This window comes from Dendrobates tinctorius, unplaced genomic scaffold (genome assembly GCF_039654945.1).
Source record: "Dendrobates tinctorius isolate UK_male_01 unplaced genomic scaffold, ASM3965494v1 ptg000003l, whole genome shotgun sequence".
In the NCBI taxonomy this organism is placed as follows: domain Eukaryota; kingdom Metazoa; phylum Chordata; class Amphibia; order Anura; family Dendrobatidae; genus Dendrobates; species Dendrobates tinctorius.
In genome coordinates this window covers 54,565,303-54,592,598 of record NW_027361671.1, presented here as the reverse complement: position 1 = coordinate 54,592,598, position 27,296 = coordinate 54,565,303, and the positions used below count along the sequence as shown (strand labels likewise).

The 27,296-nt window shown below is 47.2% G+C and overlaps 1 protein-coding gene across 1 annotated transcript in view; it reads left to right on the top strand.

Moving 5' to 3' along the window:
- Positions 1 to 15,876, top strand: part of TRIM36 (tripartite motif containing 36) — a 70,738-nt gene extending 54,862 nt beyond the window's left edge. The window contains exons 5-10 of the mRNA XM_073552423.1: positions 2,311 to 2,406; positions 2,503 to 2,756; positions 3,125 to 3,246; positions 8,354 to 8,644; positions 9,327 to 9,624; positions 13,658 to 15,876. Of these exons, the coding sequence (XP_073408524.1) occupies positions 2,311 to 2,406; positions 2,503 to 2,756; positions 3,125 to 3,246; positions 8,354 to 8,644; positions 9,327 to 9,624; positions 13,658 to 14,012 (1,416 nt within the window). The 3' untranslated portion in view covers positions 14,013 to 15,876. The remainder of the gene's footprint in view (positions 1 to 2,310; positions 2,407 to 2,502; positions 2,757 to 3,124; positions 3,247 to 8,353; positions 8,645 to 9,326; positions 9,625 to 13,657) is intronic.
- The last annotated feature ends 11,420 nt before the right edge of the window (positions 15,877 to 27,296 follow it).

Here is a 27,296-nt window from a genome sequence, read left to right as displayed (position 1 = left end):
CTGTAGCAGAAGGGAATTGTCTACGGTGTTGAAGGCAGAGGACAGGTCCAGGAGAAGGACAGAGTAGTGTCGCTTGCTCTTGGCGGGGTTAGTAAGTCGTTAGTGACTTTAGTTGGGGCAGTTTCAGTTTAGTACGGTCGGAAGCCAGATTATAACCGGAAGAGAGGTGGGAGGACAGTTCAAGATATACATGCTGTTCCAGTAGTTTTGAGGCGTAAGGGAGAAGAGCTATTGGACGATAGACACAGAGGATGGGTCAAGCAAGTGAGGGCTTTGAGGATGGGTGTGATTGAGGCATGTTTGAAGGATGAGGGAAAGACACCATTTGTAAGTGAAAGGTTGAAGAGGTGTGTTAGAGATGGGATGAAGACTGTGGCCAAGTTAAGGCCCCGTCTCGCTAAGCAATCTCGGTAGCGAGATCGCTGCTGAGTCACAACTTTTGTGACGTAACAGCGATCTCACCAGCGAGATTGCTGTGTGTGACAGCGATCAGCGAGCGGCCCCCCTGCCGGTATCGCTGATCGCTGCAAGAAACCTCTGGACATTTCTTTGGTCGCTGGTCTCCCGCTGGCCAGCACACATCGCTGTGTGTGACAGCGGGAGACCAGCGATCAGGTGTAAAAAAAAAAAAAAAATAGTTATTCTCACCTTCCGATGTCCCGTTCAGCCATCCCGCCTCTCTCCACGCTCCGGTCCCAGTGATCCTTTGCACGAATGACCGCGAGACTTTGTTATCCCGCGAGACCGTGACATCTCGCGGTCATTCATGCAAAGGATCACTGGGACCGGAGCGTGGAGAGAGGCAGGAAGACTGCACGGGACATCGGATGGTGAGAATAACTATATTTTTTATTTTGATTCTATTTTTTACAGGATGGCCAGCGATGCCGGGCGCTCGGCATCGCTGTGCTGATCGCTGGTGAAGCTGTCTGTGTGACAGCTCACCAGCGATCACATAGCGACCTACTAGCGATCCTGACACCTTGATATCAGTGTCGGGATCGCTGGTAAGTCGCTTAGTGAGACGGGGCCTTTAGAAATGAGGTGAGATGGGAGTGGGTCAAGGGCACAAGTGGTGAGGTGTGATCTTGACAGAAGGGTGGAGAGCTGATCTTCTGTCATGGTAGAGAAGCTAGCTTTTGCAGAACAGGGCTGAGCGGCTAAGGCTAGTTTCACACTAGTGTTTATGAGCGCAGCGACGGCCTGCGCACGGCCGCCGCTAAGCCCCGCCCCTCCGCCGGTAGCTCCGCCTACCAGCGCATGCGCCCTGCGTCCCCTATCTTTATCACTGGGGGCGCAGGCCGTGCGCAGTATGCGTTTGGCGGCGCATGCGTCCTTTTGACGGTGTGCCGACCTGCGCCAAACGCAACCTGCTGCAGATTGGTTGCGCCGGCGCACCGTCAAAAAGGCGCATGCGCCGCCAAACGCATACTGCGCACGGCCTGCGCCCCCAGTGATAAAGATAGGGGACGCAGGGCGCATGCGCAGGTAGGCGGAGCTACCGGCGGAGGCGCGGCAGGGGCGGGGCTTAGCGGCGGCCGTGCGCAGGCCGTCGCTGCGCTCATAAACGCTAGTGTGAAACTAGCCTAAGAGGGGCATTGGGGGCTGCGGGCCAAAGTTTTGTCTGATCGTGTCGATTTTCTGCTTAAAGAAGGAGGCAACGTCTTCACCAGAAATGAGGAGGGGGAGGAGGTGCTGTGGGACGGAGTAGAGAATTGAAAGTGTTGACGAGCTGTTTAGGGTTGCGAGTCGGGGAGGATATATTATGGGCAAAACTACAAAATTACCACAGTGATTCCTCATCCTAAATTGGGGAGATTAGGTTTAAATTAAAGGCTGGGTTTTTTTTTTTGTTTAATTCTCTGGGCTGATAAGCTGGTGCTAGTTATCTTGAGAGATGGGTCTCTGGCAGTGACTCTTGTCCTCCCCATTGAGAACATATTATAACAAACCATACATATTAGATGGCTGATTGTTGGGACCATGTGTGCTCTATGCAAACCTCAGCCAGCAGCTTGCCTCTGGAAGAGCAACGGAATCGGTTAAAATTTGACTTGCCTGATCAGCCTCTTCCCCCTATTGGTGGCCCCATACGCATTAGACTAATGTTGACCCAACCAGTCAATAGTCTGCTGTACTCAAATCAGGGCAAGACACAGCTCTACCACCCAGTTACGAGTATCCAATTAATGCAGCGATGTTCATGGTCCAAATTTGCTAAAGGCATTTTTTCTTTAGAAGACATTTGTTATAAGGCTCAATGATCAACAATAATGGCCTTTTTTGTTTTTTCTTTGTTGGGTCTTACAGGAAAAGCTTACAAAGGGTATTGGTTATCTCATCAGCAAAGAGATTCAAGTGAAGACCCAGATAACGGAGCTGGAGATTTTAATCAGAAGAACGGAGGTATGCGGTGTAGTTGATTTGGACTTTTAAGATTCTTAGCTGGCTACCTATTAGTCCCTATTTAAATTATTTCCACACTTTTTCTTAACCCTTCAGAGCAATGGAGATCGAGCCGTTGAAGAGGCTACCTACAACTTTGATAAGCTATTTAATATTTTGGAAGATAGGAAAGCGTTTGTGCTGCAGTCTATAAAGAGCTCCCAGTCTTCTAGATTGGAGAAACTACAGAGTCAGCTGGAGGAATATCAGGGCCTCCTGGAGAATAATGGGCTGGTGGGATATGCGCAAGAAGTCTTGAAGGAAACTGATCACTCCTGCTTTGTCCAAACTGCAAAGCAGCTACAAACCAGGTATGTACATAACAGGTCAGGGATGTATAATATAATGCACACACTTGGGGTAGAAATACTAATCTAATACTAGAATGGAACAGTAAATCTGTGGTGGTTTTTTGAGATGGCAGCTGCCCAGCATCAATATATTCCTAATTTAAAAAAATAAACTATTTTGCTAGTTACTGACAAACTAATGAAAATGTAAACTAGGCATTATTTTAGCTGTTTGGTTTTTTTTTCTATTTGGTGCTTTTTTGGTGTTGATGGGGAGAAATTTTAACATTTTCAACCTTTCCTCTAACAGCTGGAGAGCTTTTTTTCATTAAAGCCATTTATACATGCATGTTCTGTCATTGTGATCTGTGGTCGGAATTGTTTTTCAGAATTCAGAAAGCTTCAGAATCGTTGAAAACTTTCCACCCAGCTGCAGATTCCAGCTTTGAAGACTATTTGGTTGATATTTCTAAGGAAGAAGGCTTACTGAATGACTTATCTTTCTCCAAAGGTAAATGTAACACTTATGTGCCATTATATGTACAGCATACATGTTCTAGGAGTGTAAAGAGTCCACTACTTGCATGGCCGAGGGCAGCTGTGATAGATGCTGTGGTCACTGACGTGACAGTTTGGATGTTAGCCTTCCATAAACCAGCTGTGCAAGTAGTTAGACAGCCTTTATCGGAGCTCATTATCTGCACAGTATAGTGCAAAGCAACCAAGGAAGCTGTAGTGCCAAATGGTAAAAAACTCAAGATATTAAAAACAAACTTCAAAGATTAATCCTCTTATTTTGTTGCATAAAAAAGTTAGGATCACCCATTTTTAAGCCACCTACATGACTTTCAGTTGATGACTGTTTCACTCTACAGTCATGGCCAAAAGTTTTGAGAATGACACAAATATTATATTTTCACATGATCTGCTGGCCTCTGGTTTTTGTGTTTCAGATGTTTTTATCACATACAGAAATATAATTGCAATCATATTATGAGTAACAAAAGGTTATATTGACATTTAGAATGAGTTAATGCAGCAAGTCAATATTTGCAGTGTTGACCCTTCTTCTTCAGGACCTCTGCAATTCTCCCTGGCATGCTCTCAATCAACTTCTGGATCAAATCCTGACTGATAGCAGTCCATTCTTGCAAAATCAATGCTTTTATTTTGTCTGAATTTGAAGGTTTTTGTTTGTCCACCTGTCTCTTGATGATTGACCACAAGTTCTCAATGGGATTAAGATCTGGGGAGTTTCCAGGCCATGGTCCCAAAATCTGTTTTGTTCCCTGAGCCATTTAGTTATCACCTTTGCTTTATGGCAAGGTGCTTCATCATGTTGAAAAAGGCATTGTTGATCGCCAAACTGCTCTTGGACGGTTGGGAGAAGTTGCTCTTGGAGGACATTCTGGTATCATTCTTTATTCATGGCTGTGTTTTTAGGCAAGACTGAGAGAGCCCATTCCCTTGGCTGAGAAGCAACCCCACTCATGGTTTCAGGATGCTTGACAGTTGGCATGAGACAAGACTGGTGGTAGCGCTCACCTGGTCTTCTCCCAATAAGCCGTTTTCCAGATGTCCCAAACAATCGAAAAGGGGATTCATCAGAGAAAATGACTTTACCCCAGTCCTCAGCAGTCCACTCCCTGTACCTCTTGCAGAATATCAGTCTGTCCATGATGTTTTTCCTGGAGAGAAGTGGCTTCTTTGCTGCCCTCCTTGAGACCAGGCCTTGCTCCAAGAGTCTCCGCCTCACAGTGCGTGCAGATGCACTCACACCTGCCTGCTGCCATTCCTGAGCAAGCTCTGCACTGCTGGTAGCCGATCCCGCAGCTGAACCACTTTTAAGAGACGGTCGCTTGCTGGTCTTTCTTGGGCGCCCTGGAGCCTTTTTGGCAACAAGGGAACCTCTCTCTTTGAAGTTCTTGATGATGCGATAAATTGTTGACTGAGGTGCAATCTTTCTAGCTGCGATACTCTTCCCTGTTAGGCCATTTTTGTGCAGTGCAATGATGACTGCACGTGTTTCTTTAGAGATAACCATGGTTAACAGAAGAGAAACAATGATGCCAAGCACCAGCCTCCTTTTAAAGTGTCCAGTGGTGTCATTCTTAATCATGACAGATTGATCTCCAGCCCTTATTTTGCCACAAAAAACTGGGAAAGCTTATTGATTCACGTATAAGCCTAGGGTGGAAAATGCAGCAGCTACTGGTAAATTTCAAAAAATTAAATAGGTACCAATAAAAGTAAAATTAATTGAAACATCAGTAGGTTAAATGGTTTTTGAATATTCATATTGAATCAGGAGCCCCATATAATGCTCCATACAGTTCATGATGGGCCCCATAAAATGCTCCATACAAAATACACCCCATATAATGCTGCACAAAGGTTAATACCCCCATAAGCTGCTCCATAGAATAATATGCCCCATAAAGGTTATGGCCCCATAAGATGCTCCATAGGTTATGCCCCCAGAAGATGCTGCTGCGTGAAAATAAAAAATGCCATACTTGCCTCTCCTTCTCAGCACCCGGCACCTGAAATATTCACCTGTCTGGGGTCCATCGCAGCGCGCACTAACCATATCATCGCGCCCCCTGCTGCCTAAATGTCACTAACACAGGTCGCAGCAAGACAGAGGTGAGCAGCGATGGACCCAGGACAAGTGAATACCGCTATACTTACCCCCTCCTGGCGCGGTCTCTGCATATTCATGAGTTTAATGAGCGGTACCACGTGACCGCTGAAGGCAGGAAGGGAGACCGTGGAGAAGCGGGGGGGGGGGGGGGGCTGCAGAGACTGCAGCAGGAGGGGGCAAGTATGATTTGTGACACCCCCGCTGACCCTCAGGTATATGACTCGTGTATAAGCTGAGAGGGGGACTTTCCGGCCCAAAAAATAGGCTGAAAATCTCGTCTTATACATGAGTGTATACACATGTTTAAGATCCTACAAATTCCCTGAATTTGCACAAGTGTACCTAGAAGAATTGATGCTGTTCTGAAGGCACCCCAAATATTAGATTTAGATTTCTCTTTTGTGCAAGTGTACCTAGAAGATTTGATTGGTGTGACCATACTTTGCCTTCAAAACGGCACATTTTGATTTAGATTTTTCACTTTTTTTTAATTTTGTTAATAAACTAACACTTTATTTATATTTTTTTTTTTTTAAGATTCTTACTTTGCAGCATTTTTTTTATACCTGCCTAAAACTTTTGCACGGTACTGTTGTGACATTGAGCTGTAGATCTGATGCAGTCAAGAGACACTAGAACTCCTTAATTTGTCTTCCTCATGCAATCCTTTTACAGCAGACTTGCAGGCTCATCACATCCTCTTTAGGCTATGTGCACACGATGCATTTTTCCTGCGGATCCGCAGTGGATTTTACCGCGCAGAAACGCTGCAAATCCGCAAAGTGATTTACAGTACAATGTAAATCAATGTAAAAAAAAACCCGCTGTGCACACGCTGCGGTTTTTGTGCGGTACAAAAAAAGCAGCATGTCACTACTTTTGTGCGGTTTTTCACCTGCTCCATTCTCCAAATCCGCAGGGGGAAAACCGCACAAAAACCGCTGGAAAACCGCAATAAAAAAGAAATCCGCAGGAAAAATGCAGGTCATTTGACCTGCGGATTTCTTGAAATCTTCGCGGAAAAATCCGCAGGACGAAAATCTACGTGTGCACTTAGCCTTAAGCCATTTTGAAGAAATCTTGCCTTAATACTGTTTTTCGGACTATAGTACGCACCCAGGCTTGGATAAGGGAAACTGGGAAAACATCTCATAGTAATTAAAGCTCAATAAATGATCTCTTAATTAGTAATATGCTGAGGTAACACTTGGCGTATGAGCACACATTTGTATTTGCAGCAGATTTTTCTACACTAAATACCAGAATCTTTGCAGGGAAAACTGTAAAATACATGTATTTTTACTTGTCCCCCCTCCATTCATTTGTATCTGTGAAAAATGCTGCAAAAACTGCTGAAAGAATTGACTTATTGCAGATTGGGAATAAATGATTCCAATCTGCAAGGAAAAATTAAGCGGCGGCACATGCTCATTCAGTTTGCTGGTATTTTATAAAATGTTTATCTGAGCAAAAACATTGTGTGAACAAGCCCTAAATAACTTTTAGAATTGCATTTAAAATTGCAGACTTATCTATGAATGGAAGTTGAAAAATGGGTTAATTTAATGTCACAATCAATCCTGTAATGCAGAGGTCCCCAACCTTTCTGACCTTGAGAGCCACATTCAGCTCAGAGATGGTCGCATGCCACATTCAGCTCCTGCCCCCTCACAATAGTGGAAACCAAAGCCCCCATTACAGGCATAATGGTATCCAAACATTTTCCACTGAAATCACTCCAAAGCAGTATATCAAGATCCAGGGGTTCCCACAATGCCCCCATTCAATTTACTCTCATCAAGCACTCCCAACACACTGTCACATCAAGCTTCAAGCAACTCCTCTGACAGGTGGTATCATCTTGTCTCCAGCATACCATACTTAAATTATCTCAAACCCCCTAAGTCCAGTATATGTGCATCCAGGTCTGCTCTTCTGTGCAGGGCTGCTCACAAAATTCAACATTTTCAGATGCGTTCTTCATACAGTTTGCTAGACCAGGAGCTAATGCGCCTAGTTGGCAGACAGCTGCGAGCCACATGCGGCTCCCGAACTACAGGTTGGGGACCCCTGCTTTAATGCATCAGCCAGTATCCTATTCCTCTCCAACTGCTACACTGATTTCTCCACCCTGTGCCAGCCATTGCACTGGATGCCCATCCACTACAGAGTGCAATATAAACTTATCACTCAACCACAATACACTCCACAGTTCAGCACCACCCTACTTGTCCTTCCTCAGCTATCACCCTCTGTCGTGCCCTCCATTCCGCTAATGACCTAAGGTTAACATCCTCTTTTTAATTTGAACCTCTCATTCCGGTCTCCTACATTTCTTGTTTGCTGCGCGGTTCTCTTGAATGCACTACTCAATACAATTCGATTAATTCCCATTACCCACAGCTTTAAGCAAGACCTAAAAATACATTTCTTTAGACTGGCCTATTGCCTCACCTCACTTATGTAACTTCTCTATTTTGCTCTTCCCAAATTTTCTTCGAAATATTGTCCCTTGTAGCATGTGTTCACACCCCCTCCATGTACTTTGTACTATAAACCTACTGGTTGGTGACCAGATCATGCCGAATCCCCTATTATATTCATGGCAGAACCTTACAGTACAAGTGTTTTGTGGTTTGTTTTTTTTTTTTTTTTAAACTTCTGTTCCACTCCCGGTTTTGGCTTACAAATACAATCAGAGGAAAAGTATAATAGAAGCACGTCACCACTTCTGTATTTTTCACCCACTCCTGATTTTGGCTTACAAATAATGATTTAAAAAAATCACCAAATACTCACCGGGTGCCTTATAGTCCAAAAATGATGGTGCAAACTTGTAGGACCTTGAAATAAAGATGTTCTTCATAGTAGTAATTGGTATGGGTTAATGGGAAGATCACAATTTTATATATTTGTAATTATCAATTAAAAAATTCCTTGTTTAACTTTTTTGTATCCTTTTGTATATGCTTAGCTCTAGAGGTACCTCAAATCAACATGGATGAGAGCAGAGTATACAACAACGCAAAGATCTGCTGGACTCAGCCGAACGATTCGGGCTTCACGGACGGCTATATTCTGGAGTACCGGAAACTTGATAAAGATAAAGATCCTTCATGGAATGAAATTGAAGCATCAAGTACAAGTAAAGTTGTCTCTGATCTAGACCTAAACAGCTCCTACTGCTTCCGCGTGCAGGGCCTTAGGGGCTCCACGTGCAGCACCCACAGCAAAGAGGTCATCCTCCAGACGCCGCCTGCCCCAGGTAAAACATGGGTTTGTATTCTAAAGCTTTGTAACCCTCGATCACTGATCCGTAGCCTTGTGAGTGTGAAACACAGGCGCCATTTGAATAGCCAGTGCTTAGTCAGTGGCCCAAACATATTTTTCCTTGACATATTCCCTTTAATTTGAAAGCCCTAGTGACCAGCTGATCATATTGACTGTTTTTTGCTATGTAATCTGAAAGCTACATGTAGCAGATGACAGCAATGTCACTTACTGGGCTGCTTGCTGTCATTTTTGATAGGATCACTGTTTTCTCTACTGCAGATCTAGCAGTTCTCGGAATGCTGAGCTCTGTATAACCTCGCCCACACCACAGATTGGCAGTTTTCCAAGTAACTTTTTTCTTTCTATACAGTTTATTCTGTGGTGGGGACGAAATTAGTTGACTAGGAGGCACAAGACACCCAGTCCTGTGGTGATCTCTTGCTGAGTTAAAACTGTTTTTTATTGAAATAGCTGCATACAGCCCAGTAAGTCATACATCACTGGAATCAGGGTCTCTGCCCCTACATCATGGTGCTGTCAGATTACATGGCAAAAATTTACTGACAAATTCTTCTTAATGAAATGATTAATTCCTAGATTTTTTTATTTAATTTTTTTTCCTTCCTTAATTCTCCTAAATCAATTAACTTGATTTCTGTTTTTTCACCCGTTAGTGTTCAGCTTTCTTTTTGATGATAAATGTGGATTCAACAAGGAGCATCTGATGCTTAATGACAAAAGGAACACCGTGGAAAGTGTCGCCGGTCATCCCCTCCTACTCGGAGCTGAACGCGTACAAGTAGGATGTTACATGTGCCTTGATTACATCATTGGCGATGCTGGCATCACTAAGGGCAAGCATTTTTGGGCCTTCTCGGTCGAGCCTTACTCGTACATGGTGAAAGTCGGAGTTGCATCGGATATCAAGCTGCAAGAATGGCTCCATAACCCTCGTGACATTAGTAGTCCCAGGTAATGTAGAGGGAAAAATGGGGGGGGGAACTAACGAAACTGCTTCTATTAGCGAAAACCATAAGTCTCTTGTGAGAGATCGCTGATCTAATCCAAACAGCGGCTGAAAAATTTAACTTTATCACATTCAATCACAAATGGAGGAATGTCAGAATACGAGCTCCGCTTCTAGCAATAACCATTAATTTGTGTAAACTGAAGCCATGTCCCTAGCTGCAGATCTCATTAGTCTCTCTCTGCTGTGTGAGTCAGTCCCACCCTGGAGGGTATTCCAGTGTTGACGCCAACTAGTTGTCTAAAGTCTAAAAAGAGAAATTGCTGAGAAATTAGTTTTGATGAACGTTTTGCCTGGAAGAAAACCCTGAACGTACCGAGATTTGTACTGCGTGCTTTCCTAATTCACCCTAATGGTGCAGCCTTCACAATGGGTCCACTGTATATAATCTGTACTTTATTAGAGTCTCTGGAAAATTGGCCCCTAGTCTGTGTATGGTGGGGGGGGTGCACTCTTTATTATTATGCTTTGCTTATATAGTGCCATCATATTCCACAGCGCTTTACAGATCTTATCATTGCTATACCCATTGGGGCTCACAATCTAAATTCCCCATCAGTACCGTATTTTTCGGATTATAAGATGCACTTTTGTTCCCCCAAATTTTGGGGGAAAGTGGGGGGTGCGTCTCATAATACGAATGTGTGCTGTAGAGGAGGGTGGGGCAGCTCTGGAGTGGTGTCATGGGGCTGAGGTGGGCTGGCTGCAGAGACAGCAGGTGGTCAGTGCTCCCGCTCATTAGGCTCATGTAATCATTGCACCCGCTGTCCATCTTGGTGCTAAAGCTGCGCCGAGATGGTAGGCAGGGGAGCAGCGCATATTGCATGTGCCTGCACTCCCCCCTCCCCATCACTATAGTCACCTTCTGAGGATTGCTCCATGCTCTCAGCTCTCCCCTTGCTCTTCCTGTGTCTGTGCCAATAGGACCTGCGGTCATGTGACTCCCAGTGTGCGGCACTGCTGGTTATGTGATGGAAGGTCCTGCAGCTACAATGAAATGCTTGTATGAGCAGCTCCTGGTTGTCGGCGCACACACAGGAAGAACCACGGAGGAGCTGGGAGCACGGAGCCATCATCGGAAGGTGAGGTAACTGTTTTATCATGTGCGTGCCAGCAGGGGGGCATATCCACGATAAGATGGGGGGAACCATGTGCGTGCCAGCAGCACGGGGGGGGGCGCATATCCAGGATGGGATGGGGGGGAGCCATGTGCGTGCCAGCAGCACAGGTGGGCATATCCAGGATGGGATGGGGGGCCATATGCGTGCCAGCAGCACAGGGGGCATATCCAGGATGGGATGGGGGGAGCCATGTGTGTGCCAGCAGCACAGGGGGCATATCCAGGATGGGATGGGGGGCCATATGCGTGCAAGCAGCACAGGGGGTATATCAAGGATGGGATGGGGGAGCCATGTGCGTGCCAGCAGCACAGGTGGGCATATCCAGGATGGGATGGGGGGCCATATGCGTGCCAGCAGCACAGGGGGCATATCCAGGATGGGATGGGGGGCCATATGCGTGCCAGCAGCACAGGGGGCATATCCAGGATGGGATGGGGGAGCCATGTGTGTGCCAGCAGCACAGGTGGGCATATCCAGGATGGGGGGCCATATGCGTGCCAGCAGCACAGGGGGCATATCCAGGATGGGATGGGGGAGCCATGTGTGTGCCAGCAGCACAGGGGGCATATCCAGGATGGGATGGGTGGCCATATGCGTGCAAGCAGCACAGGGGGTATATCAAGGATGGGATGGGGGAACCATGTGCGTGCCAGCAGCACAGGTGGGCATATCCAGGATGGGATGGGGGGCCATATGCGTGCCAGCAGCACAGGGGGCATATCCAGGATGGGATGGGGGGGCCATATGCGTGCCAGCAGCACAGGGGGCATATCCAGGATGGGATGGGGGAGCCATGTGTGTGCCAGCAGCACAGGGGGCATATCCAGGATGTGATGTGGGGGGGGCATGTGCATGCTAGCAGCACAGGGGGACAATGTGCCAGTGTAGCAGCACAAGGGGGCCATGTGCCAGCAAAAGGGGGGCCATGTGCCAGGATGGGGGTTTAATAATAGATACCAGGATGAAGGCAAGGACGGGTATATGATTTGTAAGACGGACACTGGCATTATAAGACAGACCCCCATTTAACATAGAATTTCTTTTTCTTCAACAAATTTGGGGGTTCGTCTTGTAAAGCGAAAAATACGGTATGTCTCTGGAGTGCAAGAGGTAGCCCATGCAAACATGGTGAGAACATCCAAATTCATACCACAAGATATGGCCTTCCCAAAACCCTGTCTGATGACAAATGCACTTATAGCAGGATGCAGCAGGCCTCCACTAATAAAGGCAAGGGGCAGCACAGGCAGCTAACCCCTCCATAGTCTGGTAGGTGTGGGGTGGTTGTTTTATCAGTAGTTTGCACCTGTGCTGCCCCTTGCCTTTATTAGTGGAGGCCTGCTGCATCCAGCTATATGTGCATTTGTCATCAGACAGGGTTTTGGGAAGGCCATATCTTGTGGTATGAGTTTTGAATTTTTTTCAATGTTAGCTGAACATCCAAACTCCTTCCATATGATGTTCTTGGTGGGTTTTGAAACCAGGACCCCAGCTCTGCAGTGCTAACCACTGAGCCACCATGCTGTCATGCAGGATAAGTCTCTACTCTTCCCCTCACAGGTGATGCCCAGGGGTGTAAGATTGTGCCTTGTGTTTTGAGGGGGGAGTCTGAAGAGATGGCGGTTAGCCATGTAATGTGCATTTAGTTTAGGCCATCATGGTTTGATAGGGGGCCTAAAACAGCTGTTTAAGGATAAAAGCACTTTGTCCTCTATTGTTTACTGGGCACAACTCTGGTTTTGTGGTAAGCTTTAATACCGGGCACTACTTTTTTTTTCATCCCATACAAATGAATGGATCTGAGCTGCAATACAAAGCACAAGCGCTACTAAAGTATGAAGTGCATGTGGCAGTCGCCCAAGCCCATTGCAGTGTTTGATCAGGGTGAATTCTAACAGTTAATAATCTTAATGGGCAGTGTTGAGGGTGAACAGTTGTAAAAGGAACCTGTCACATTAGGTAGGATCAATTTGCAGTTAAATGGCATTGGAAAGGTGCCCAACTGTCGAACTGAAAACTTGGCAACCTTGAAAAATTAACTTTATTCCTTCCAGGAACTGCCGGCTTTCAGTCAGACCTGCCGAGAGCAATTTGTCACCGCTGACTGCTCATAGCTAGAGTTGAGCGACTTTGGTCGGATCGGGTTTTCGTGAAACCCGAATGAAACAAAATTTGAGTCGGATGAAACTGGTCCGACTAGGGTAAAAAAAGTCGAGTTTCGTCCTAAACCCAACCCCAATGCAAGTCAATGGGGAATAAGTCGGCATTGAGAGGATGACATTCATCCACTCAATGCCGACTTTTATTTCCCATTGACTTGCATTGGGGTCAGGTTTCAGATGAAACTTTTTTTTTTTTTTTTTTTTTTTTTTTTTTTGCCCTAGTCGGACCAGTTTCATTCGGGTTTCACGAAACCCGATCCGACCAAAGTCGCTCAACTCTACTCATAGTGGCTGCATGCACACCCTGGTACTTGACAGCCACCTCTGCTGTGCTCCAGTACAGAGCCTGCAGGCAAAGTTAAAGGGTGTGCCTACAGCCATTACTCACGGTATAGTGAGCGATGACTAGCCATACCGGCAACTCTGTGTGACTGAAAGCCGGCAGCTCCCAGGAGGAATACAGTAAATTTTCCCCTGGATGCAGCACTTGCAGTTCTTCAGTCAGGCACCTTTCTAATACTATTAACCTGCAGATTGGTACTCTGTCTGCAGGTGTATGGCTTTATCCAGTGTGACTGTTTCCCTGTAAAGAACCAATGACCCATTTCAGGCGCTCGTGGGGATGTAATGTATGTAATATTTAAAAAGAACTCCTAACCTAGTTCTTACTTTTCTCCCCCCCCCCCCCCCCCCAGATATGATCAGGATAGTGGTCACGACAGTGGCAGTGAAGATGTTGCCTTCGACTCATCGCAGCCTTTCACCTTGGCTACAATAGGCATGAGGAAGCTCTTTATCCCCAAAGCGTCTAATGTTTCCACCGCTTATGGAGAGCGCGTTCTCCCTCTGCCTGTCCGACTAGGGGTCTGTCTGGACTATGAAAAGGGAAAAGTAGGGTTCTATGATGCCACCAACATGAAATGTCTGTATGAAAGAGAAGTGGACTGCATTGGAACAATGTATCCTGCGTTTGCCTTGATGGGCGGTGGAGCAATTCATTTGGAGGAAGTAATTACCGAAAAACACTTGGATTATTCTCAAGAACTGTAACAGTAACAACCAAGCATTGGATTGTCATTCTCTGGAATACATATGTAATGCTGTCCTCCATGCTTTATCGTCATTTTAAATGTCATTCCACTGTCTGTTTTAGCTGAAGGCCACTGGAACAAGCCTTCATATCCGATGTGTGTGAACGTCTGTCCCTTAAAATGACTCTTTAAAAGGGCTTCTTTTTTTAAGAATGAAATATCAGATTTTATTGTCTATAATTGTTTAGTTCTGGATTATTTTAGGTGGATCTATGAATTGCTGAGACAATGCTCTTGGTGGGAGCCATTTTCACGTTTCATTGATCTGTATCCAATATAGCATATTGATTTTTCTTTAGTGCCTTTATGTAGCAGTGGCCTCATTGATGACCCGTCTTCCATGTGCTCATTGATGAGGCCTTGGCGGTACAATGAATGTTTTGTATTTATTTAATTTGTTAGTTTTTCCTGTGTAGTTTTATTATTGCCTTTACTATTCACTACGATGTTTCCTAATAACACATTGTCATTGTATGTACTATTTATGATGCGTGAATGTCTTTTATCAAGTCACTAGACACAGCGGACACTATTGTACTGCTGTACTGACACAGCAGGATGTATTTTTATGTATCCGGTTAGATCCACAACTGTCTGAGTTAAAGGGCTATTGCTTGTTTACATTGGAAACGTACCCCATTTTTTTTCAAATTGCATTTTGTCAAATGGAAAACATTGAGGGTTAATGTGAATAATCTATAGTTGGTTGCTGGAGGTTGTAGTACTGTTGTTCAGCAGGAGATTACGTGAAGACTACTGAAGATTGACGTTTTCAATTGTGGTTCAGGTAAAACCATTCATAACTAATGTAAGAGATCGATCTCTGCTGCACACAGTGCCACTCTTGGCTCTGGCTGTGTCCGGTATTGCAGAGCCTCCCCATCCAGGTGGATTGAATGCAGATGCTACCCTTTTCACAACTCATGGGCAGAATCCCAGAAGCAAAGATGTTTCTAATCTTGTACTACGCTTCGCACGTAAATGAAGCTTTTCATTTTCCAGATTGCATGGCTTTGAGAAGTATAGACATGACACAGCAGGTTTTTCACATTTTTTTTCTTTAGGGCTTTTTTTTTTTTTCTAACTGTTGGTACAATGGGGAACATGTCCAGCCAGTTTGACTCTCTTACCCAACATTTAAAGTATGAGGCAGTGTTCATATTGTTGCCATTTTTCCAAAACACTGCAAAAAAAATAATTGCAAACCCATTATGTCAATATGTCCTAATGGTTGGTTATTGGGTCGCTCTGGACCACTAGTCCATTCTTCCTTTGCACTAGGTTTGCCTTAATATATCTTAATGGATGCCTTGATATAGTCTGAGACCTCAATGTCCACTATAAGGGGCATATAGAACACTAACCACCAGGGCCTTTATACATAAGCTTCTATTCTACACATCTTCATTTTTGTGCACTGATCTAAACTCCTGTTTCATAGATTACTGTGTATTACTGGGATTAAAGTAATGAATGCATTTAACTGTTGGGGACACATACGTACATACACACGACATGCCACACCCCCACCTAATACCTTGGTTCCCTGCATTGCTGACTAATGGTTAAAAGCACCTCGTAGTGGTTTTCCTTGGTTAAAGGCACTTTATGGCATAGACTCTTGTGTGCTATGCAATACTAGAAATGTGCAATTATGCTGCTAGACTGATGAACATTTGAGTACTACTGTATGGAAATATATATACATTATGCAGTTCTTGATTTCCTCAAGAAAGCTTTACTGTTAAGATATCTGTGAGCAAAAAACTAAATGTTTCTTTTTTGTGTTTTTAAGTAAAGTATTAAAATTGCTTTTTTAAGTGTATTGTCTTGCTCATTTATAGCGACCTTGTACCGGGCTTGTGCGCCACAGAGGATATCATTTTAATAAAGTTTGAGAGCAGTGCTCCATGGATTTTTTTTGGAATCCTATTGACATCCTGCTAATTGTAGGGCTGTACAACATTACTGACATGTGATTCTCAGATTTCACTCCAGGCATAAGTATTTTTATGGAAAAAAAAAGTACACGTTTGGTATCGCCACTTCTGGAAACGACCAGACTATACCAGTTATAGTGACCCGCTAGTTAACCCCTTCAGTGAAAACCGTAAAAAACAATGTTTATCGGTCGTCCATGACAGCACCACCTGAGAGAGGGGATCCGCCCTTCAGGAACAGGAAACCTACAGATACAAAAAGGGCGGCACCTCTCCCACGCATCAGTTGGTTTCCTGTTCCTAGAGGACGGGACTTCCTTCAGATCATCCATCATGGAGTTGCCAAGGGATTCCCAGGCCGGCTGACTGACCCAGGTAGCGAGGGGGTCTCCTACCTCGGTCAAGCTCGGGTCCCTGGAAGCGCCACGGTGGGGCCGGGTAGGTCGCCACGACGGTGGTAAGAGCAGGTGCAGCCAAGGGTCCGGTAGACAGCCGCCTCCATAATGCCGGCACCAGGAGGTATGTATGTCCTGGGCCCCTCCTGGTGCGCTCTCCCCGTGGTCCAGTCTCTCTTCCTGTCTGTAACCAGGAGATTAGCGTGCACTCAAGTCCATATTAGATTATTATTTCTCTTCCTGTCCGGGCCGGCGGTGGCGGGCGCAGGTCGGCGCGCGTGGGGGCTGTGGCCTTGTCTGAGCCGGGGGCGCCGTGTCGGCTCCCTCTGCGCGCTCCCCGCAGGCCTCAGACGGGCGGCGGAAGTGACGTGGCGGGGCCGCCGAGACCGGAAGTCGGGTGCCGGCTTTCAGCGTGCGCCGCGTGTGCACGGTGGTACTGGGCGGCGCTGGGGGGGGGGGGGGGATGACCGGAGCATGCGGGGGGGTCCCGAGTGGGAGGTGCCGCGCCAGAACCCTGCTGATCCGGCCAAGGAGGCCTTAAAAGGCAGGAGGTGACGCTGCTGGGGTGCTTCTGAAGGCCCAGCGATGGATACGACAGAAGCCCCCATAGAGCAGCTGGATGAGGTGCAGGAGCACCAACAGAAACAGGCCACAGTGAAACCGCATGCGAGTGGCCAGCAGAAGAAGAAATGGACGGGCGAACAAAGCCACAGAAGTTCCTCCAGGCTAAAGGACCCTCCTGCCTCCCTGCATGGGTAAGAGATCTCTGTGAATGTACCCTGATGCAGTGTTCCCTTATGTTTTTTTCGCAGGGGAGGAAAGCTACGGGAAAACAGAAGCACAGGTAATGTGCTCTCTGTAGTTGCCCCTTGCCGGACGGCCACCCTAAAAAGTTGTCAGCCATGCGTGAGACAAACGGTAGGGGTGGAAGGGGACGTTGGCCCAGGGGTAGATTGACAGGCCCTTACACTCCTTCCCCCCCCCCCCCCGTCCATACAGGTAGCGGAAGAAACGCCGGACTTCACCACAAGCCTGAGGGAGATAATCAGGACAGAGATAAAGGCCCTATCTAAAAAGGATTCTTCTAGGGGAAGAGAACTTAGTTTCTCAGGTTCAGAGTCCTCGACCGCCCTAAACATTGATGACTCCTCAGATTCACCGGCCTCCACTTCGTCGTCTTCGGAGGAAGACTTGAGTCGATTCTGCTTCCCCTTAGACCAGATGGATAAGCTAGTTAAAGCAATAAGGTCCACCATGGGGGTAGCAGACACAAAGCCGGAACTTTCAGCTCGGGACGTGATGTTCGGGGGTCTAGATCCCAGGAAGCAGAAGGCCTTTCCATTAAATAAGGTCCAGAGCCTAATAGATAGGGAATGGAAGAGACCTGATAAAAGGGGCTCCTTACCTCCTGCCTTCAAGCGGAGGTACCGTTTGACGACCCAGTGGTAAACAGATGGGATAAGGCCCCTAAACTGGATGCGGAAGTAGCCAAAGCCTTCAAAAAATCCTCCATACCCTTCGACGACATGGCCTCCTTAACCCCTTCATGACCCAGCCTATTTTGACCTTAATGACCTGGCCATTTTTTGCATTTCTGACCAGTGTCCCTTTATGAGGTAATAACTCAGGAACGCTTCAACGCATCTTAGCGATTCTGAGATTGTTTTTTCGTGACATATTGGGCTTCATGTTAGTGGTAAATTTAGGTTGAAAATTTTTGCGTTTATTTGTGAAAAAAATGGAAATTTAGCGAAAATTTTGAAAATTTTGCAATTTTCAATTTTTTAACTTTTATTCTGTTAAACCAGAGAGTTATGTGACACAAACTAGTTAATAAATAACATTTCCAACATGTCTACTTTACATCAGCACAATTTTGGAAACAACATTTTTTTTTTGTTAGGAAGTTATAAGGGTTAAAAATTAACCAGTGATTTCTCATTTTTACAACAAAATTTACAAAACCATTTTTTTTAGGGACCACCTCACATTTAAAGTCACTTTGAGGGGTCTATATGACAGAAAATACCCAAAAGTGACACCATTCTAAAAACTGCACCCCTCAAGCTACTCAAAACTACATTTAAGAAGATTATTAACCCTTCAGGTGCTTCACAGGAACTAAAGCAACGTGGAAGGAAAAAAAGGACATTTTAATTTTTCCAACAAAATTTTTTTTTTAGCATCAATGTTTTCATTTTCACCTGGGCAACAGGTTAAAATGGATCCTAAAATTTGTTGAGCAATTTCTCCTGAGTACACTGATACCTCATATGTAGTCATAAACCACTGTTTGGGCGCACGGCACGGCCCTGAAGGGAAGGAGCGCCATTTGACTTTTGGAATGGAAAATTAGCTCCAATAGTTAGCGGACACCATGTCGTGTTTGGACTGCCCCTGTGTGCCTAAACAATGGAGTACCACCACAAGTGACCCCATTTTGGAAACTAGACACCCAAAGGAACTTATCTAGATACATAGTGAGCACTTTGAACCCCCAGGTACTTCACAAATTGATCTGTAAAAATGAAAGTCCTTTTTTCACCAAAAATTTCTTTTTGCCTACATTTTTTCATGGGCAACAGGATTAAATGGATCCTAAAATTTGTTGGGCAATTTCTCCTGAGTACACTGATACCTCATATGTAGTCATAAACTACTGTTTGGGCGCACGGCAGGGCCCTGGAGGGAAGGAGCGCCATTTGACTTTTGGAATGGAAAATTAGCTCCAATAGTTAGCGGACACCATGTCTTGTTTGGACTGCCCCTGTGTGCCTAAACATTGGAGTACCCCCACAAGTGACCCCATTTTGGAAACTAGACACCCCAACGAACTTATCTAGATGCATAGTGAGCACTTTGAACCCCCAGGTAATTCACAAATTGATCTGTAAAAATGAAAAAGTACTTTTTTTTTTTCACAAAAAAATTCTTTTTGCCTACATTTTTTCATGGGCAACAGGATTAAATGGATCCTAAAATTTGTTGGGCAATTTCTCCTGAGTACACTGATACCTCATATGTAGTCATAAACCACTGTTTGGGCGCATGGCAGGGCCCTAGAGGGAAGGAGCGCCATTTGACTTTTTGAATGGAAAGTTAGCTCCAATCATTAGCGGACTCCAGGTCGCTTATGGAAAGTATGTAGTGTACGTCAGGTTGGTGTGTGTGGTAGGGTATGCACCACACACCCACCAACCTGACGTACACTACGCCACACACACACCAACCTGACGTACACTTCGCCACACATACCAACCTGACACTACATCAGGTTGGTGTGTGTGGCGTAGTGTACGTCTGGTTCGTGTGTGGTGTAGTGTACGTCAGGTTGGTGTGTAGTGTAGTGTACGTCAGGTTATTGTGTGTTATAGTATACACCACACACACCCCAACCTGACGTACACTACGCCACACACACCAACCTGACGTACACTTCGCCACACATACCAACCTGACACTACATCAGGTTGGTGTGTGTGGCGTAGTGTACGTCAGGTTCGTGTGTGGTGTAGTGTACGTCAGGTTGGGGTGTGTGTGTGTGTGGTGTAGTACACACCACACACACACACCAACCTGACGTACACTACGCCACACATACCAACCTGACACTACATCAGGTTGGTGTGTGTGGCGTAGTGTACGTCAGGTTGGTGTGTGGTGTAGTGTACGTCAGGTTGGTGTGTGTGGTATAGTATACACCACACACCAACCTGACGTACACTATGCCACACACACAGAACAACCTGACGTACACTACCCCACACATACCAACCTGACACTACATCAGGTTGGTGTGTGTGGCGTAGTGTACATCAGGTTGGTGTGTGGTGTGGTGTACGTCAGGTTGGTGTGTGGTATAGTATACACCACACAAACAAACTGACGTACACTATGCCACACACACCAACCTGCCGTACACTACGCCACACATACCAATCTGATACATCAGGTTGGTGTGTGTGGCGTAGTGTACGTCAGGTTGGTGTGTGGTGTAGTGTACGTCAGGTTGGTGTGTGTGTGGTGTAGTACACACCACACACACACACCAACCTGATGTACACTACGCCACACACACACACCAACCTGACGTACACTACGCCACACATACCAACCTGATACTACATCAGGTTGGTGTGTGTGGCGTAGTGTACGTCAGGTTGGTGTGTAGTGTATGTCAGGTTGCTGTGTGTGGTATAGTATACACCACACACACCAACCTGAAGTACACAATGCCACACACACACACCAACCCGACGTACACTACGCCACACATACCAACCTGATACTACATCATGGGTGAGTTCTGTAGTGGAGTGTCAGGATGTGTTTAGTCCATGGACGTGTGATGAATTCTGAAGCATTCATTCAAACACAGTCCAGGTTTGTCGGGACACGTTTCACATTGGAAACGAGTTTCCCTTCTTGTCCCCCTTTTATAGCATACCCGGCACCGTTTTTTTTTTCTCTCCTCACGGGGAAAATGTTGCCCTGGTACCATACGGGAAACTTGAGTTCCAGGGGTGCTGGGGCGCGCTCCGTCCTCCTCTCCAAAAATCATGGCCTTTATCACCGCCTCCTGGAAATCAAGGAAGGAGTGGTTCTGGCCTGCACATCGTGATAGCACGCATGCGTTATACAGTGCCATTTGTACGAGGTACACAGCCAGTTTTTTGTACCACACCTTCGTTTTCTGCATGGCACTATAGGGCTGGAGGACTTGATCAGAAAGATCAACCCCCCCCATGTGATGGTTGTACGCCAGGACACAGTCCGGTTTGTGGACCGGTACTGGGGTACCTCGAATGGTGGTGGCCGTGGTGCCGGGACCATGGATTGTGGTCAAGACAAAGACATCTCTTTTGTCTTTGAACTTGACCACAAGCATGTTGCCGCTACATTGGGCTCGAGTCTCACCCTTTCGGAGAGGCTGCTCAATTAGCGGCAAAGGGAGACCCCTCTGGTTTCTGCGCACGGTACCACAAGCGACGGTAGCTCTGGCAGAGAGGGATTGAAATAGTGTGATGCTTGTATAAAAGTTATCAACGTACAGATGGTAACCTTTATCAAGCAGAGGGTGGACCAAATCCCACACTATTTTCCCACTCACCCCCCCAAAGCAAGTGGACATTCTGGGGGCTGGATCCTACTGTCCTTTCCTTGGTAAACTCTAAAGCTGAGAGTGTACCCTGAGGTACTCTCACACAGCTTGTAGAGTTTCATCCCGTACCTTGCCCTTTTGCTGGGCAGGTACTGACGGAACTGAAGCCTCCCTTTGAAGTGGATGAGGGATTCATCCACACAAATTTCCCTTTCGGGAATGTACACTTCAGCAAACTTGTTGTTGAAGTGTTCGACGACTGGCCGAATTTTGAACAGTCTATCAAAATTCGGGTCATAGCGGGGAAGGATTTCAGTGTTGTCCCTGAAATGAAGAAATTTATGAATAGCCTCAAACCGTTTCCGAGTCATCACCATGCCAAATACTGGAGTTTGATATAAAATATCAGTACTCCAGTATTGGCGAATTTCTGGTTTCTTCACAATCCCCATGTGAAGGACCAGTCCCCAATATTTAATCATTTCTACAGAGTCCACAGGACTCCAAGTAGAGAATGAAGAAATTGGGTGTTCCGCCAAAAATTGTTGGGCATACAAGTTTGTTTGCTCCACCATGAGACTGACGATTGACTCCGAGAAAAAGACTTTGAAAAAGTCTATTTCCCTGAAGTTGGCAGTCTCAAACTGGATTCCTGATTGGGGAACAAAATCAGGAATCCGTGGAGCAAAATTTTCAGGGACGGGGGTCCAGGAGGGAGCACTAGTGCTAGGTTGGGCGTCACTAGCACCAGGTTGGGGGAAACTCACACTTGGCTGTGAGACTTCCTCCAAGATACCCGACTCTTCCTCTAAGGCCTCCGACTCTTCCTCCCTGGGCTCCGGCCGATTTCTCGTCCTGCGACATCTCGGTGGTGGCAAGTCTGTGTCGCTGGAAGAGGAAGCGTGGGAGGAATAGAGAAAGGTGGGGTCATCTCTCACTATCAGTATCAGAGGCAATAATTTCATATGCCTCCTCAACTGAGTAGACCCTTTGGGACTGGGATGAGCGGGACATTGTGCGTGTGTAAAAATCCTTTATTATAGTGTGCGTGCGTGCGTGTGTGTGTGTATGTGCGAGTGTTTGGTGAAACTTTACTGGAGAATGGGCTGTCAGGAGGGGACTGTCAGGCGCGCAGGGGGCAGGAGGGGACTGTCAGGCGCGCGGGGGGCAGGAGGGGACTGTCAGGCGTGCGGGGGGCAGGAGGGGACTGTCAGGTGCAGGAGGGCGCTGAGGAGAATTAGGTGGAGACGGAACCAGCGGCGGCAGCAATGGTGGGGGTGATCAGGGGTGCTGGGGGGTGATGAGGGGTGATCAGGGGCAGAGGGGGGCTGTCAGGCACCGGGGGGCAGGAGGTGGCTGAGGAGATAAGGAAATAAAAAAAACCTGCAGCAACAGGGGATAATCAGGGGTTAATCAAGGGGGCAGGGGTTAATCGGGGGGGGCAGAGGTTAATGAGGGTGATCACTGGGACACAGGAGGGGGCTCTCAGACACAGGAGGCAGTAGGCGGCTGAGGAGCTCGCAGATGTGGATCAGCAGGTGGATGATCGGGGGTGCTGGGGGAGGATCAAGGGTGCTGGGGGAGGATCAAGGGTGCTGGGGGATGATCAGGGGTGCTGGGGGATCACCAGGGGCAGAGGGGGGCTGTCAGGCACCGGGGGGGGCAGAAGGTGGCGGAGGAGATAAAGAAATAAAAGAACCTGCAGCAACAGGGGTTAATCTGGGGGGCAGGGGTTAATCGGGGGGCAGGGGTTAATGAGGGTGATTACTGGGGCTCTCAGTCACAGGAGGCAGTAGGCGGCTGAGGAGCGCAGAAGAAGTAACAGCAGGTGGATGATCGGGGGGTGCTGGGGGAGGATCAGGGGTGCTGGGGGATGATCAGGGGTGCTGGGGGATCACCAGGGGCAGAGGGGGGCTGTCAGGCACCGGGGGGCAGGAGGTGGCGGAGGAGATAAAGAAATAAAAGAACCTGCAGCAGCAGGGGTTAATCGGGGGGGCAGGGGTTAATGAGGGTGATTACTGGGGCTCTCAGTCACAGGAGGCAGTAGGCGGCTGAGGAGCGCAGAAGAGGTAACAGCAGGTGGATGATCGGGGGTGCTGGGGGGAGATCGGGGGTGCTGGGGGGAGATCGGGGGGCAGGGGTGAGTGAGCGGAGGTGGGAGGGGCTGGAATTAGGCGGTGGAGGGGAAGTTATACTACTGGAAGGCAGTGGTGGCAGCGGCAGCGGCGATGACGGCGGCGGCGATCGCAGGTCAGGGCGGCAGTCTGGCACCTCGTTCCTCAGCTTCCACGGACAGGATGAAGTTGAGGAACGAGGCAGCCATGATTTTACCCCGCCCCTCCACATCTGATTGGAGGGCTAGCGTCACATGGACGCTAGCTCCAATCAGATGCGAGGGGGGTGACAAAAAGGTCACTGGGAGTGATCGTATCCCCGGGGGGGTGAAGCCACCCCCCCTGGGGTCAAGTCTAGGTCCCCCTGTACCGGCGGGTCGGGTGAACTTTCATTGAACCCGCTCACCCAACCCGCAGGAGGGAGATCTTTTCATGACGCTGCATAGGCGTCATGGGTCGTTTTGCCACGACTTTTCATGACGCCTACGTGGCGTCAAAGGTCGTGAAGGGGTTAAAAGACCCGCTAGATAAGAAAGCGGATTCTTTTTTGACGGGAACATAGTAGATGTCAGCAGGTGCTCTAAGACCAGCGATAGCTGCCACATGTACGGCCAAATCCATGATGGTCTGGCTAGACCAATTGGATTCCCAACTAAAGGACGGAGTCTCAAGAGCATCTATCTGGAAAACGCTGCCAATCATCCAAAGTGCAGCAGCTTTTTTGGCTGATGCTTCAGTGGACTCTGCGAGGATGGCAGCTAGAACTGCGAGTTTATCCAACGCAGCTCGAAGGGCCCTTTGGTTAAAATGCTGGCCGGGAGATGGCCAGATCACGACTCTGCTCCATTCCATGTGAGGGTGAATATCTATCTGTTTGGCCCCGTCTTGGATGAACTTTTAGAGAAAGCCGGGGATGATAAAAAGAAGTTCCCCAGTCTACCGAATCCTTCTTACAGACATCCCTTTACCAGGAAAGGCTATTTCCGTAGAAGGCCGTCCAGAGATCAGGGCAGATGGGATGACAAAAGGAGAGGTAGAGGTTTCATGTTTGGAGGAGGGGGGCGCCAAGAAGGTCCAGCACGTAACACTAAAAAACCGCCCCAATGACTAGTTGCTCCGGTAGGGGGGAGACTAGCTGCCTTCTACCCAGCCTGGTCCATGATTTCCAATAGTAAATGGATACAGGGGGTGATAGCTGCGGGTCTACGCCTAGAATTCGCCCGGGTTCCCCAAGATCGATTTAAGGTCACCCCGCTCAGGTCTTCCACATCAGAACAAGCTGCCCTGGAGGCCGAGGTGCATGATCTTTGCCGCAAGAGGGTCCTAAAGGTGGTCCCAGAGGGAGAAACGGGGAAAGGGTTTTACTCCCCCCTGTTCCTGGTCCATAAACCAGACGGGTCCTTTAGGACTATAATAAATCTTAAATCCCTCAACGAATTCCTGGTCATACGCCCGTTTAAGATGGAGACAATTAAATCAACAATAAAATTGCTGTTTCAAAACTGTTTTATGGTGGTGTTAGATTTAAAGGACGCTTACTACCATATTCCCGTTCATGCAGCTCATCAGCGGTTTCTCAGAGTGGCGGTTCAGCTGGATGGGTCAGTCCAACATTTCCAATATGCAGCCCTCCCCTTTGGGGTGGCAGTCGCTCCCTGTGTGTTTACCAAAGTAGCGGAAGTTATGGCCCATCTACGTGAATCAGACATTCCTGTGATCCCCTACTTAGATGACTTCCTGATCGTAGGGAAAACAGCAAAACATTGTTTGGAACAGCTACAAAGGGCAATGTCTGCCCTAGAGGGGTTAGGATATCTGCTTAACATTAAAAAGTCTCGGTTACAGCCGGTGAGAGTCCAACAATTCTTGGGCCTGATCCTAGATTCTGAGAAACAGGAATGCCGTCTGCCCCCGGAGAAGCTTGTTTGCCTACACTATCAGGTCCTGAACGCTTGCAATAATCCCACCATGTCCCTCAGGAAAGCCATGTCCCTTCTGGGTTCCCTCTTGTCCTGTATCCCGGCAGTCCAGTGGGCACAGTTTCATACAAGAAAACTACAGGGCAAGGTCTTAAGGCATCAAAGAATCCTTGAGGGTTACTTAGAGGGCCAGCTAACCTTGTCCCGAAACACAAGGGAGTCCCTAGAGTGGTGGCTAGACAAGGATAATTTATCCAAAGGGGTCCCCTGGGAGTATGACATATCCCGCATAATCACCACGGATGCTAGCCCTACTGGTTGGGGGGCTCATATGGGGGAGATCCTAGTCCAGGGCCTATGGGAGCATAATCAGATAGAAATGTCATCTAACCTGAAAGAGTTGACAGCAGTAGAGCAGGCAGCTAAGGAGCTACTTGTGTATCTACAGGGCCATCATGTGCGAGTGTTCTCCGACAATCAGGTCACCGTGGCTTATATCAACCACCAAGGCGGGACTCGTTCCAAACCCCTGATGAATGTGGCAGAACGGTTGTTCCGGCTAACAGAGCAGCATTTTGAATCTTTAACAGCTCTACATATAAAAGGGAAGGAAAATATCACAGCAGCTTTCCTAAGCCGCAATCCACTAAGACAAGGAGAATGGTCCCTAAGCACCTCCATCTTTGACCTGATTGTACAAAAATGGGGACAACCAGAGGTAGACCTCTTCGCTACCAGGGAAAATAGAAAATTAAAACAATTTTGCTCCCTAAATCCCAGAGAGAACCCCCTGGCGGTAGATGCCTTTCTGATAAAGTGGGACTTCAGACTAGCATACGCCTTCCCTCCCCTATCGCTACTACCCCTGGTGATGAAGAAAATCAGGAGAGACAGAGCAAGGGTGATAGTTATCGCTCCATTTTGGCCCAGGAGGGCTTGGTTTTCTTGCCTCAGGACCATGTCTGTGTCCGACCCTTGGATCCTTCCGGACATCCCGGATCTCCTATCCCAGGGCCCAGTGTTCCATCCTCCGGTGGCTGGCCTACATCTGATGGCGTGGAGTTTGAATGGACACTGCTGAGAGAAAAAGGCTTCTCCCCAGACCTGATTAACACCCTACTTAAAAGTAGAAAAGTCATCACTACCAAAATCTGTCAGAATTTGGAAAAAAAATCCTGCAGAACTCTGGAGTGGTCGCTGGCGGTTCGGCACCTGTAAACCAAATCTTAGTTTCTTCAGAAAGGTCTGGATATGGGGCTTTCCACTAATACCCTTAAAGTACAAGTATCAGCCTTGGGGGCCCTCTTTAGCTGCAACATCGCGGGTAATTACTGGATCAGTAGATCAGTGGATCAGTAGATTCATTAAGGCAGCAGGTAGATCCAGGCCAATAACGAAAGATTCATGCCGTGGGACTTGAACATAGTCCTCACGGCTATGACAGAAGCCCCATTCGAACCTATCTCATCAGCTTCCATAAAAAACCTGTCCGTTAAAGTAGCCTTCCTGGTAGCTCTAACCTCAGCTCGTAGGGTAAGCGACATCCAGGCATTATCTAGACGTCCTCCTTATATACAGTTCAAGGACGATAGGGTAATACTCAGACCTGATCCGGCGTATTTACCTAAGGTAGTTTCCAGCTTTCATAGGACACAGGAGATAGTCCTTCCATCTTTCCTCCCTAATCCAGCTAATGAGAAGGAAGAGAAACTTCACACCTTGGATGTTAGGAAATGCCTCATAGAATATCTGGCAGTTACCGATCCCTGGAAAA